Below are 12,669 nucleotides of genomic sequence, written 5' to 3' on the forward strand. Positions count from 1 at the left end.
GGTAAGTGATGGTGTAGAAAACAAGTACAATTGCTTGAAAAAAACTGAACGTGAGCAAGTGACTCAGCTGTACCTTCAATAGTACAGGCTACAAAGTCTCAACCACTCAGTCACCTTCTGACTCAACCATTTGGTAAAGATGACAAGAGCCCAAAGAAATAGTCTCATGACATAATAAGGAGTACGAATCAGGATATTGGGAAAACCTAAATATTAAAGCTAAAGAAAACTGTATCAGCTTGAAAGAAGAGTCAAATTCAGCAAGAAACACCATACCTCTGAATGATCAATGGGAGGAAGAGGATCAATGATTTTTTTGGAAGGTGCAATTGGATTTCCATCACTATCGTATTCCAAATTATCCTCCTCCTCCTCTTGAACCACACCAGCAGTTGGATTCTCTGCCATGTACCGAAAATAAGCTTCCTGCAGGAAAGCACAAGAACATAATCATTCCCAAGTATAAATGAGAACATTTCTGCTCCTGTAATTAGTGCACACAGTGTACAGATAACTGCACAGTTTAAATACCTACCAAGACTCTTACTAACAATGATTCCTTTAACAATAGCAGTATTCAGAGGGACAATCAGAGGAAATGAATGAGACGGTTACTATCATAAAATGATTTAGCTTGCTTAAAAGAAAACTTATATATCTGTCTGTTCCACAGCCTTCCTCGGGTGGGGTGTCTACCTACCCTGCCCAGAGCTGTGGAACACATGCTGTGGCTTTACCAATCCAAGTTTGGAAGGTGACACTGATTAGAAGGGTCACAAACCTGGGAAAGGCTCACTCTGGTTCCCTTCTCACCATCCCACAACTGAATGGGAAAAAAAATACTAACGAAAAAAAATACTAAAGGACAGTCATTTAATTAATGTTCCATCTTGAAACACAAGAATCACAAACAGAACTCTTAGAAACAGGTAGAGGTTAGATGTTGCTAGAGTCCATCCATAGATCCCACTCTACTCTACTCCTTGATTTATCAGAACAAACATTAATTTTGGATTAAAAAAAATCAAGCTGAATAAAGCTCATATTTGCTTTTGATATCACAGTTGATCAAAAGTTCCATCTTCAACATGGGGGAAAGTCACATGAATCTTTATATTACCAACTGGTCACACACGCAGAAAAGCAGCAAGTCAAATGACATTTCCTGCTGAACGTCAGGAATGGCCATTTCAATGAAGGCAAGCTCTAGCTTGTCCCCAGTACAGACTTTGTGGGGTAAAAGTAAAAGAAATACTGCATAGGAACTCACTTGGTCATCTTCCTCTTCAATGTCATCTCGAATACCCCTGGAAAAACAAGCGGAGAAACAAACTTCCCTGCAAATGTTCCACATACCCAGCTCCATACTTATAGCACATTAGTGTTGAATTCCATACAGCACAGGAACTCTCAACACTAACAATAACAAAGCAGCAATAAGCACACTGTAAACTATCCATCCATCATATACGTCTGGTTTCACTCTATAAGCCACAGTTTGCTCTTCTTTTGAATGGGATGATATGGTACCCCTAGAAACATCAAATACTAACAAGAACATAGGGAGTAAAAACTTTTGAAGAGAGATACCCAAGGACCCTAGCCTTGTCAACCCCACACAACAAACACAGTACAGTGTTTAATATAAAGCATTTTACATTAAAAAAAAAACCCTGCATTTGGTATATACTAAAAAGATTGTCACAACTTTCTTAATGTGCCCCAGAGTTTCTAGCCCTGGACTAACTGCATTCAGCCAAAATCCTTGGGGACAGAGAGAAAAACTACATCAACTCTTTTTTTAAAATTTGGGACTAAAACTCCCAAACAGTTCACATGGAGAAGTGGACCATCGCCACTTGCATCTCTCAGGAGCTGTGGACAGTATGGTTGCTTAGTTCCCATAAGCATCTCTTTTTAATCAGACTTTCTGCCTAACCTAGAGCACTTGCTATCCCTAAGGCAAGCAGCACCGCCAGTGGAGGGCAGCTGGAAGAGGACGCAGCACACAGTCAGCGCCAAAGAGAGGGCTGAACCTCCATACGGCACAGGAAGCCGGGGGAGGGCGGAGCACTGACTGCCAAGTAGAGGTGAAAGTCCAACCACGCTTCCCTGTGCTTGGTAAAGAAGCCTTAAGAAGAGCATATTCAGCAAGGGGACAAGGAGAATTCTCCTTCCTAGAAAATAAAGTATTTCAAGTTCTGACTAGTGGCTAAAGCATGTCATCCCTTAAATAAATTAGGTTTTACTATTTATTAAAGATATACATAGTTTTTTGTATACAATCACCATTACTTCTTAAAATCAGTCACATAGGCATAAGCCTATTTTATATCAGTTATGGGACAAGACTGAAAAATGAACCCAAACTTTAGTATTGATGCTCTCTTGATTCTCTCTGTCACTCATTCTTGTGTTTACTAAAAACTATTTATAGTTGAATACCAAAAAGAATGCTTTTTAATTACTACAAGAAATATTATTCAAGATACAGGAGTAACTTTAAGTCATTTGTGCATTTTAATCTTTCTCTATAAACTTTGGGGGTATAGGCTTTGCAATACTGTAGCAATTTTTACGTAACTTTTTTGAGGGAGAAGAAAACAACTTACTTTACGTTTTTTCTTTCCTTGTCCTTTTCTTCAAGCCTCTTCATGTCTCTAGCCGCTTGATCCTAATGAAACAAAAGGCCGCAAGGAATCACCAACTAAAAACACTGAAAGGGAAATTTCTTTATAAAGAATTTTTAGATTCAAACAAGCACCACCACAGTTTTAGCTATGCATTTTAACAATTGCATTCTGATGCAATCAAATTGTTTGACGATTATTTTTTAAAGAGAAATATCCAAATGTTCTAAAAACTTGACTGTACATGGATTGTTTAATTTTTATCTGCAAATATACCATGCATGGAAAAATTAGCAAAAATTCTTGATTGATCACTTTTAAGAGTTAATGATATAATTACCAATGGGGCTAGTAAAAAGTGCAGATTTCTAGATCTTGCTCTGGGAAGGTGGTTCTCAGCCTGGGGTGATTTTGTCCCCCATGGACATCTGGCAATGTCAGGAGACATTTCTGGTTGTCATAACTTGGGGTGGGGGATTGTTACTAACATGTAGTGAGTCAAGGCCATAGATGCTGCTAAACATCCTACAATGCACAGGACAGCCCACAAAACATAGAATTATCCAGCCCTAAATGTCAATAATCCTAAGGTTGAAAAACCTTAATCTAAATAAACCTACTACATCAGAACCCTTTGGGGTGGACTTAAATTCATGTAGTTTTTCCATTTTCCATAGGCAATTCTTATACATAGCAAATTGATAATTACTGATCTAAATTAATTCTTTGTTTTATACATGTGAAAATCAAGGTCAAAAGAATTAAGTAATTTTCCCCAAGGTTAAAACACATCCTGCATAACTGTTTCTTGTTACAAAGCAACATGAGTTTTTCTGACTCCTTTGATGTAATAAAATGCCACTACATATAACCTGGCATAGTCAGATGTTCTATCTAATCAAAAGTTCCTGATAAAGAAGAATTATTTTAAAAAGAAATATTACACATCAACACTCTATTTTTCAAGGGACTGAGCCACACGTAAGATACAGTAAAGGCTACAGCTGAAGCGAAGATGACTATGCAACGTAACATAAGAAAAGGGCCACAAACACTTACAGAACATATTTTTTAGCCTACATAAATCTTTTTTGAAACACTAGCTAAAAATCAATCTTCATCTAGTTCAAACACTAGAAAAGTTTACACCTGAGATCAGGGATTAATACAATACCCTGGCAACACACTCCCCCCAATATCAGATAATATCCAATCTCTCTGTCCTAAAATCAACAAAACCCCTTTGGATACTATACCAAAAAAATACCCAGAAGAATGATACTATATCAAAAAGATTTAACCTCCAAACAGCTTCAACTACTTGAAATTCCAAGCAAGAGAATTTGGGCCATTCTTGGATACTCCTACTCAAAAAGGGCTATGCCAGCTTGCACTACCAAACATTAAATCTAAATTTAAACGTAGAAAATCAAAAGTTGATTTTTATTCTAATTCATCACTAGAGATCTGAAGAAATGAGAAACATAGCCCTTTGGGAAATGTCCGTATCTCAAAAAGATGGGGGAAAAAAAAAAAAGACATGTATAAGACATCTCAAACACGACAAACCATTTATTTATTGCCTTTAGTTCTAGAGAGAGTCATTTAACATACTCTATTTACTAAATTGCTACCATGTTGCAAAGCACATGTATGTTCTGAGTAGTTTTGGTTAAGCATTATGGCAGAAATAAACAAAGCTACAAGAACTCAGATACTGAACGACATAGCAAAAAGAATATGGGCTTTGGAGTTGAATCCTAGCTCTGCTACCTTTTATGTATATATTCTTCAGAAAGTAATTCACGATGTTCTAAATCAAAGGTGGGAAATTCAAAATACTCAATAGGTACCAATGTGGCAATGAATGAAGTAAGCCAGGATAAGAAAAGTTCTATTCTTTTGACACAGACATGCTTTGCTTGCACTTTAGTAAGTAGGAATATTCTAAAGAAGCATGCCCTAATTTTTCTTGTAACACATAGCTCTGAGTCTTATTTTCTAATATTTGATAAGAGACCCAAGCTCGAGAAAAATATTTCTCCACTATAAGAAAATTACAGCACAAGTGTGATGGTGAATGGTTCTAAACGATGGCCTCAGTGTCAAGAAGACAATAGGGACTGATGGGTGAAGTAGAAAAAGGTTGCCTTGTCTAAAGCAGGCAGCTATTTCCTCAACAACAGCCTATTTTTTGCCACACAAGAATGCAGGCCTAGTCTTGCCAGATTTTCCACTTTTCAGGAGTCTGATCTTTTCAACAAAATCTCCTGATCTTAAAAATGGTGGCTCATATTTTAAAAAAGCAATGTTTAGGCCAAACAAAAACACATCTATATTGGATTCTTTTTTTCCCCTACTTCCTTAGAGGAGAGATGAATTCTGGCTGAAGACTTCAGGTAACAAGTAACTGAGGAATCTAGAAGGACTTCACTCTATAAGCAATGAAGTGACAGTTTTTGAGCAAGAGGAGTCGCATGACAGGAAAATTACTCTGTAGCTACATACCACATAAATGGGAAAGCAGGGAGCCGAAAGCAGGGAGAGAATTTAGATCAGGCAAGAGTTAACGCAGGTATAAGGTAAGATGACCATAGGGGACATAGAAAGAAACAGATGCAAGAGATACTGTAAAGACTGACAGAACCTGGCAAATGACAAGAGGAAGGCAGCATTATGTACTGGACAAGAGCTAGCTCTCAGGACTACTAAGCAAGAAAAATTAGATTTGAGTCCCAGCTCTGCCACACAGTATCAATGTGATTTGGAGAAGGAATCTGAATTATGTTAGGGTTCAGTTTTCTTATTAGTTAAAAAATTATATTTATATATAGTTTTTCTGCCTATTCTTCTTTGTTATTCTGAGGATTAAATGAAGCAAGTCATGAACATGCTTGATCATCTGCTAGAAAGAAAATAAGAGAGGGAGAAGATGTGGCACATATATACAATGCAATATTACTCAGCCATAAAAAGAAACGAAACTGAGTTATTTGTAGTGAGGTGGATGGACCTAGAGTCTGTCATACAGAGTGAAGTACATCAGAAAGAGAAAAACAAACATTGTATGCTAACACATATATATGGAACCTTAAGAAAAAAAAAAGGTTATGAAGAACCTAGGGGCAGGACAGGAATAAAGATGCAGATGTAGAGAACTGACTTGAGGACATGGGGAGGGGGAAGGGTAAACTGGGACAAAGTGAGAGAGTGGCATGGACGTATATACACTACCAAATGAAAAACAGATAGCTAGTGGGAAGCAGCCACATAGCACAGGGAGATCAGCTCGGTGCTTTGTGACCACCTAGAGGGGTGGGATAGGGAGGGTGGGAGGGAGGGAGATGCAAGAGGGAGGAGATATGGGGATAAATGTATATGTATAGCTGATTCACTTTGTCATAAAGCAGAAACTAACACACCATTGTAAAGCAATTATACTCCAATAAAGATGTTAAAAAAAAAAGAAAATAAGAGAGGGAAGAATCAAGGTGGTGGAGTAGCAGGACATGGAACTCACCTCTTCCCACAAATATACCAAGAACACATCTACAGGGACTTCCTTGGTGGTGCAGTGGTTAAGAATCTGCCTGCCAATGCAGGGGACACGGGTTCGAACCCTAGTCCGGGAAGATGCCACATGCCACGGAGCAACTAAGCCTGTGAGCCACAACTACTGAGCCTGCGCTCTAGAGCCTGTGAGCCACAACTACTGAGCCCACGTGCCACAACTACTGAAGCCCATGTGCCCTAGAGCCTGTGCTCTGTATGAAGAGAAGCCACCACAATGAGAAGCCTGCACAACGCAACAAAGAGTAGCCCCTGCTCACCGCAACTAGAGAAAGCCCGCGCGCAGCAACGAAGACCCAATGCAGCCAAAATAAATAAATAAAATTAATTTTATAAGTAAATAAATGAAAAGTTAAGAAAAATAAAAAATAAAAAAAAGAGGAAGTGGTATGGGACCCACACCCTTGGGAAGGAGCTGAAGGAGAGAAGTTCCCATACCCTGGAAAGTCCCATCACCAGCAGGGAGATTAGCTGGGACAGAAAAGGAGCTTCAGAGGCTCAGAGAGCGCAACAACCAGTTTGTGGCAGGCAGGACAGAGAGAGACCTACACGGAAGCTCTGTGCCACCACCCTGGGAGGCTCAGCATGAGAAGCTCCTCTGCTGGTATGGGGGTGGGGGGAGGGTGCTGGAATGCGGGGTTTAGAGAACAGACCCGGGGAGAGGACTGCTGCTGGCTGCATGGAGACAGCCTGAAGGGGCTGGAGCGGGGAGCGCCCCAAGTAGTAGCGTTCTCAGAAGAAGCCTGGGCCGCCACAGAACCAAAGCACCAATGTTAAGTGGTGTGCGAAGGGAGGGGTGGGGCTGCCATTGTGGCCTCCTTCCCCAGGCACTGGCCACTGCCTGGGCAGGCTTGCGAGCCACAGCTGCCACCCTAGCCCCCTCCCGCATGGACAGGCTTGTGTGCCCCGGCCACCTCGGCATCCCCAGGAGCAACGCCAGTGGGTGGCCCACATGCAGAGGTGTGGCTGAAACCACAGCTGAGCCCCAGGGGCTGTGCGACTCACGAGCAGAGCTGAAATCTCTCCCAGCAGCTGCGTGAACCACGGATTTAGACCTCTGCTGCCAACTTTGTAAATTCAGTGCCTGTGGAAGAACCAAACGGACCACAGGTGCTCCCGCGGCTGGGATGGGTCTGGCTTTAGCAGCTGTGGGCGTTGTGGGCCAGTATACGTGGGGGCTGGGCCCAGCCAGGGTCTGAGCTGCCTCCACAGCTCCCACAGCAGGTCCAGGTGCACACCTACTGCAGTCCTGGGACCTGACTTCAGCGGATCTGCGCTGCTGGCCATGCGAAAACAACGCCGGACAGATACCAGGGCCTGCTGCTGGTGTACCCACGGTTGAGGTGGGGCCAGGGGCTACGCCAAAAACACTGTACTCTGTGAGCTCGCACAATGGGTGAAAGGTGACACAGCAGAGGGTACTCACAGATGAACAGCTCCAGCGGAGGAATACTCAGTGGCTCCGCTCCCAGTGGGAGCCCACCAATCACACCTACCTCACACTGCAGATCAGAAATGCAGCTCAGAAACAGATCTGGGGGCTTCCACTCCAACAGCTAGGGAGCAGACCCTGCCCCTGACAGGACAGTGACAACCAGAGAGCAAAGAGGAAGCCCCGCTCAATATCCAGTGCAGGCTCTGGTCACACCACCAATCACACCTCCTATCAAGGGGATAACGGCCGGCATACACTGAGGAAAGAGGTGGCAGGCATCCATCCATAAAAACAGCCCTCGCACCCCAAATTATTAAACCCACACAGGCTACACAGGGACGATACCACATAAAGATAGCCCTCCAAGACAACAGTAAATAATTGTTTCTCCTAAACTTATACAGCAAAAGAAATATGACTAAAGTGAAGAAGCAGAGGAACTACTTCCAATTAAAAGATCGAGAGAATTCCCCTGAAAGAACAAACAATGCAACAGACCTCTTCAGTCTAATAGACACCAAGTGCAAAAAGGAGATAATGAAAATACTGAAGGAACTAAGAAAGGCTATCGACAGAAATGCAGATTACTATAAAAAGGAACTAAAAACTATAAGGAGAAGACAAGAAAAATTAGAGAATTCATTAGAAGAGATGAAAGCTGAACTAAAGGCTATGAATAGCAGAATGAATAATGCAGAAGAACAAATAAGTGATCTGGAAGATAGAATAATGGAAATCACCCAGTAAGAAGAGCAGACAGAAACCCAAATGAAAAAAAAATGAAGGAAATATAAGAGACCTATGGGATAATATAAAGCATGCCAATCTATGCATAACAGGGATCCTAGAAAGAGAAGAAAGAGAAAAGGGGATTGAAAATTTATTTGAAGAAATTATGGCTGAAAAATTCCCAAACCTTAAGAAGGAAACATATCCAGATACAGGAAGCACAGAGGGTGGCAAACAAGATAAACCCAAACAGACCTACACCAAGATGTGTTATAATACAAATGGCACAAGTTAAAGATAAAGAGAGGATTCTAAAGGCAGCAAGAGAAAAACAAGAAGTTAATTAATTACAAGGGAACCCCCGTAAGGCTATCAGCGGATTTCTCTACAGAAAGGTTGCAGGCCAGAAGGGAGAGGCAAGATACATTCAAAATCCTGACAGGGAAAAATCTGCAACCTAGAACACTCCACCCAGCAAAGTTATCATTTAGAATAGAAGGAGAGATAAAGAATTTCTCAGACAAGCAAAAACTAAAAGAATACAGCAATACTAAACCTATACTGAAGGAAATATTGAAAGGTCTTCCCTAATAGAGAAGTAAGAATCTATAGGAAAGAGGAGGACCTTCAAGATGGCAGAGGAGTAAAACATGGAGATCACCTTCCTTCCCACAAATACATCAAAAATACATCTACATGTGGAACAACTCCTACAGAACACCTACTGAACGATGGCAGAAGACCTCAGACTTCCGCAAAAGCAAGAAACTCCCCACGTACCTGGGTAGGGCAAAAGAAAAAAGAAAAAACAGAGACAAAAGAATAGGGACGGGACCTGCACCTCCGGGAGGGAGCTGTGAAGGAGGAAAAGTTTCCACACACTAGGAAAAGCCCCTTCACTGGTGGAGACGGGCGGTGAAGCTTCGGAGCCACAAAGGAGAGCGCAGCAACAGGGGTGCAGAGGGCAAAGCGGAGAGATTCCCGCACAGAGGATCGCTGCCGACCAGCACTCACAAGCCTGAGAGGCTTCTCTGCTCACCTGCCAGGGCAGGTGGGGGCATCAGATCCCAGGGAGAGGACTGGGGTTGGCTGCGTGAACACAGCCTGAAGGGGGCTAGTGTGCCACAGCTAACCAGGAAGGAGTCCAAGAAAAAGTCTGGACCTGCCTAAGAGTCAAGAGACCATTGTTTCTGGGTGTACGAGAAGAGGGGATTCAGAGCACCACCTAAATGAGCTCCAGAGACGGGCATGAGCCGCGGCTATCAGCGTGGACACCAGAGATGGGCATGAAACACTAAGGCTGCTACTGCAGCCACCAAGAATCCTGTGTGCAAGCACAGGTCACTATCCACACCTCCCCTCCCAGGGGCCTGTGCAGCCCGCCACTGCCAGGGTCCCGTGATCCAGGGACAACTTCCCTGGGAGAACACACGGCACGCCTCGGCCACCGCAGGCTCGCCCCGCATTCCCTACTCCTCCCTCTCCCTGGCCTGAGTGAGCCAGAGCCCCCTCATCAGCCGCTCCTTTAACCCCCTCCTGTCTGGGCAAAGAACAGATGCCAGAGAGCGCCCTACATGCAGAAGTAGGGCCAAATCCAAAGCTGAACCCCAGGAGCTGTGAGAACAAAGGAGAGAAAGGGAAATTTCTCTGTGCAGCCTCAGGAGCAGCAGATTAAATCCCCACAATCAACCTGAGATACCCTGCATCTGTGGAATACCTGAACAGACAACGAATCATCCCAAAATTGAGTCAGTGGACTTTGGGAGCAACTGTAGACTTGGGGTTTGCTGTATGCAACTGACCACTTTCTGATTTTTATATTTATCTTAGTATAGTTTTTAGCGATTGCTATCATTGGTGGACTTCTTTATTGGTTTGGTTGCTCTCTTTTTTTTTATTACTTTAAAAAAATTTTTAATTTTAATAATATTTTTTTATTTTAATAATTTTGTATTATTTTATTCATTTATTTTTCTTTCTTTTTTATCTCCCTTTTCTTCTGAGCCGTGTGGCTGACAGGGTCTTGGTGCTCCGGCCAGGTGTCAGGCCTGAGCCTCTGAGGTGGGAGAGCCGAGTTCAGGACACTGGACCACCAGAGACCTCCCAGCCCCACATAATATCAATCAGCGAGAGCTCTCCCAGAGATCTCTGTCTCAATGCTAAGACCCAGCTCCACTCAACAACCAGCAAGCTCAGTGCTGGACAACCTATGCCAAACAACTAGCAACACAGGAACACAACCCCACCCATTAGCAGAGAGGCTGCCTAAAATCATAATAAGGTCACAGACACCCCAAAACACACCACCAGAGGTGGACCTGCCCACCAGAAAGACAAGATCCAGCCTCATCCACCAGAACACAGGCACTAGTCCCCTCCACCAGGAAGCCTACACAACCCACTGAACCAACCTTACCCACTGGGGGCAGACACCAAAAACAATGGGAACTACGAACCTGCAGCCTGAGAAAAGGAGACCCCAAACACAGTAAGTTAAGAAAAATGAGAAGACAGAGAAACACACAGCAAATGAAGGAGCAAGGTAAAAACCCACCAGACCAAATGAAGAGGAAATAAATAGACAGGCTACCTGAAAAAGAATTCAGAGTAATGACAGTAAAGATGATCCAAAATCTTGGAAATAGAATGGAAAAAATACAAGAAACGTTTAACAAGGACCCAGAAGAACTAAACAGCAAACAAACAATGATGAACAACACAATAAATAAAATTAAAAATTCTCTAGAAAGAATCAATAGCAGAATAACTGAGGCAGAAGAATGGATAAGTGACCTGGAGGATAAAATAGTGGAAATAAGTATCACAGAGCAGAATAAAGAAAAAAGAACGAAAAGAACTGAGGACAGTCTACGTCTCAGAGATCTCTGGGACAACATTAAACTCACCAACATTTGAATTATAGGGGTCCCAGAAGAAGAAGAGAAAAAGAAAAGGACTGAGAAAATATTTGAAGAGATTATAGTGAAAATTTCCCTAATACGGGAAAGGAAATAGTCAAGTCCAGGAAGCGCAGAGTCCCATACAGGATCAATCCAAGGAGAAACATGCCAAGACACATATTAATCAAACTATCAAAAATTAAATACAAAGAAAAAAACATTAAAAGCAGCAAGGGAAAAGCAACAAATAACATACAAGGGAATCCCCATAAGGTTAACAGCTGATCTTTCAGCAGAAACTCTGCAAGCCAGAAGGGAGTGGCAGAACATATTTAAAGTGATGAAAAGGGGCTTCCCTGGTGGCACAGTGGTTAAGAATCCGCCTGCCAATGCAGGGAACCCAGGTTCAAGCCCTGGTCCGGGAAGATCCCACATGCCGTGGAGCAACTAAGCCCGTGAGCGACAATTACTGAGCCTGCACTCTAGAGCCCATGCTCCACAGCAAGAGAAGCCACCGCAATGAGAAGCCCACACACCACAATGAAGAGTAACCCCTGCTCGCTGCAACTAGAGAAAGCCCGTGTGCAGCAATGAAGACCCAACACAGCCAAAAATAAAAATAAATAAATTTATTTAAAGTGATGAAAGGGAAAAACCTACAACCAAGATTACTCTACCCAGCAAGGACCTCATTCAGATTTGACAGAGAAATTAAAACCTTTACAAACAAGCAAAAGCTAAGAGAATTCACAACCACCAAACCAGCTTTACAACAAATGCTAAATGAACTTCTCTAGGCAGGAAACACAAGAGAAGGAAAGACCTACAACAACATACCCAGAACAACTAAGAAAATGGTAATAGGAACATACATGTCGATAACTACCTTAAATGTAAATGGATTAAATGCTCCAAACAAAAGACATAGACTGGCTGAATGGATACAGAAACAAGACCCGTATATATGCTGTCTACAAGAGACCTACTTCAGACCTAGGGGCACATACAGACTGAAAGTGAGGGGATGGAAAAAGATATTCCATGCAAATGGAAATCAAAAGACAGCTGGAGTAGCAATTCTCATATCAGAAAAAATAGACTTTAAAATAAAGACTATTACAACAGACAAAGAAGGACACTACATAACGATCAAGGGATCAATCCAAAAAGAAGATATAACAATTGTAAATATTTATGCACCCAACATAGGAGCACCTCAATAAATAAGGCAAATGCAAACAGCCATAAAAGAGGAAATTGTCAGTAACACAATAATAGTAGGGGACTTTAACACCCCACTTTCACCAATGGACAGATCATCCTAAATGAAAATAAATAAGGAAACACAAGCTTTAAATGACACATTAAACAAGATGGACTTAATTGACCTTTATAGGACATTCCA

At 42.2% G+C, this 12,669-nt stretch overlaps 1 protein-coding gene across 1 annotated transcript in view; it reads right to left on the bottom strand.

The window, feature by feature from the left end:
• DDX42 (DEAD-box helicase 42) overlaps window positions 1-12,669 on the bottom strand; it is a 47,331-nt gene that overhangs the window by 17,400 nt on the left and 17,262 nt on the right. The window contains exons 4-6 of the mRNA XM_082443657.1: window positions 2,613-2,674; window positions 1,271-1,307; window positions 277-426 (exon numbers count right to left, since the gene is read on the bottom strand). Of these exons, the coding sequence (XP_082299783.1) occupies window positions 277-426; window positions 1,271-1,307; window positions 2,613-2,674 (249 nt within the window). The remainder of the gene's footprint in view (window positions 1-276; window positions 427-1,270; window positions 1,308-2,612; window positions 2,675-12,669) is intronic.

This window comes from Balaenoptera physalus (assembly GCF_965194825.1).
Source record: "Balaenoptera physalus genome assembly, chromosome: 20".
In the NCBI taxonomy this organism is placed as follows: Eukaryota; Metazoa; Chordata; class Mammalia; order Artiodactyla; family Balaenopteridae; genus Balaenoptera; species Balaenoptera physalus.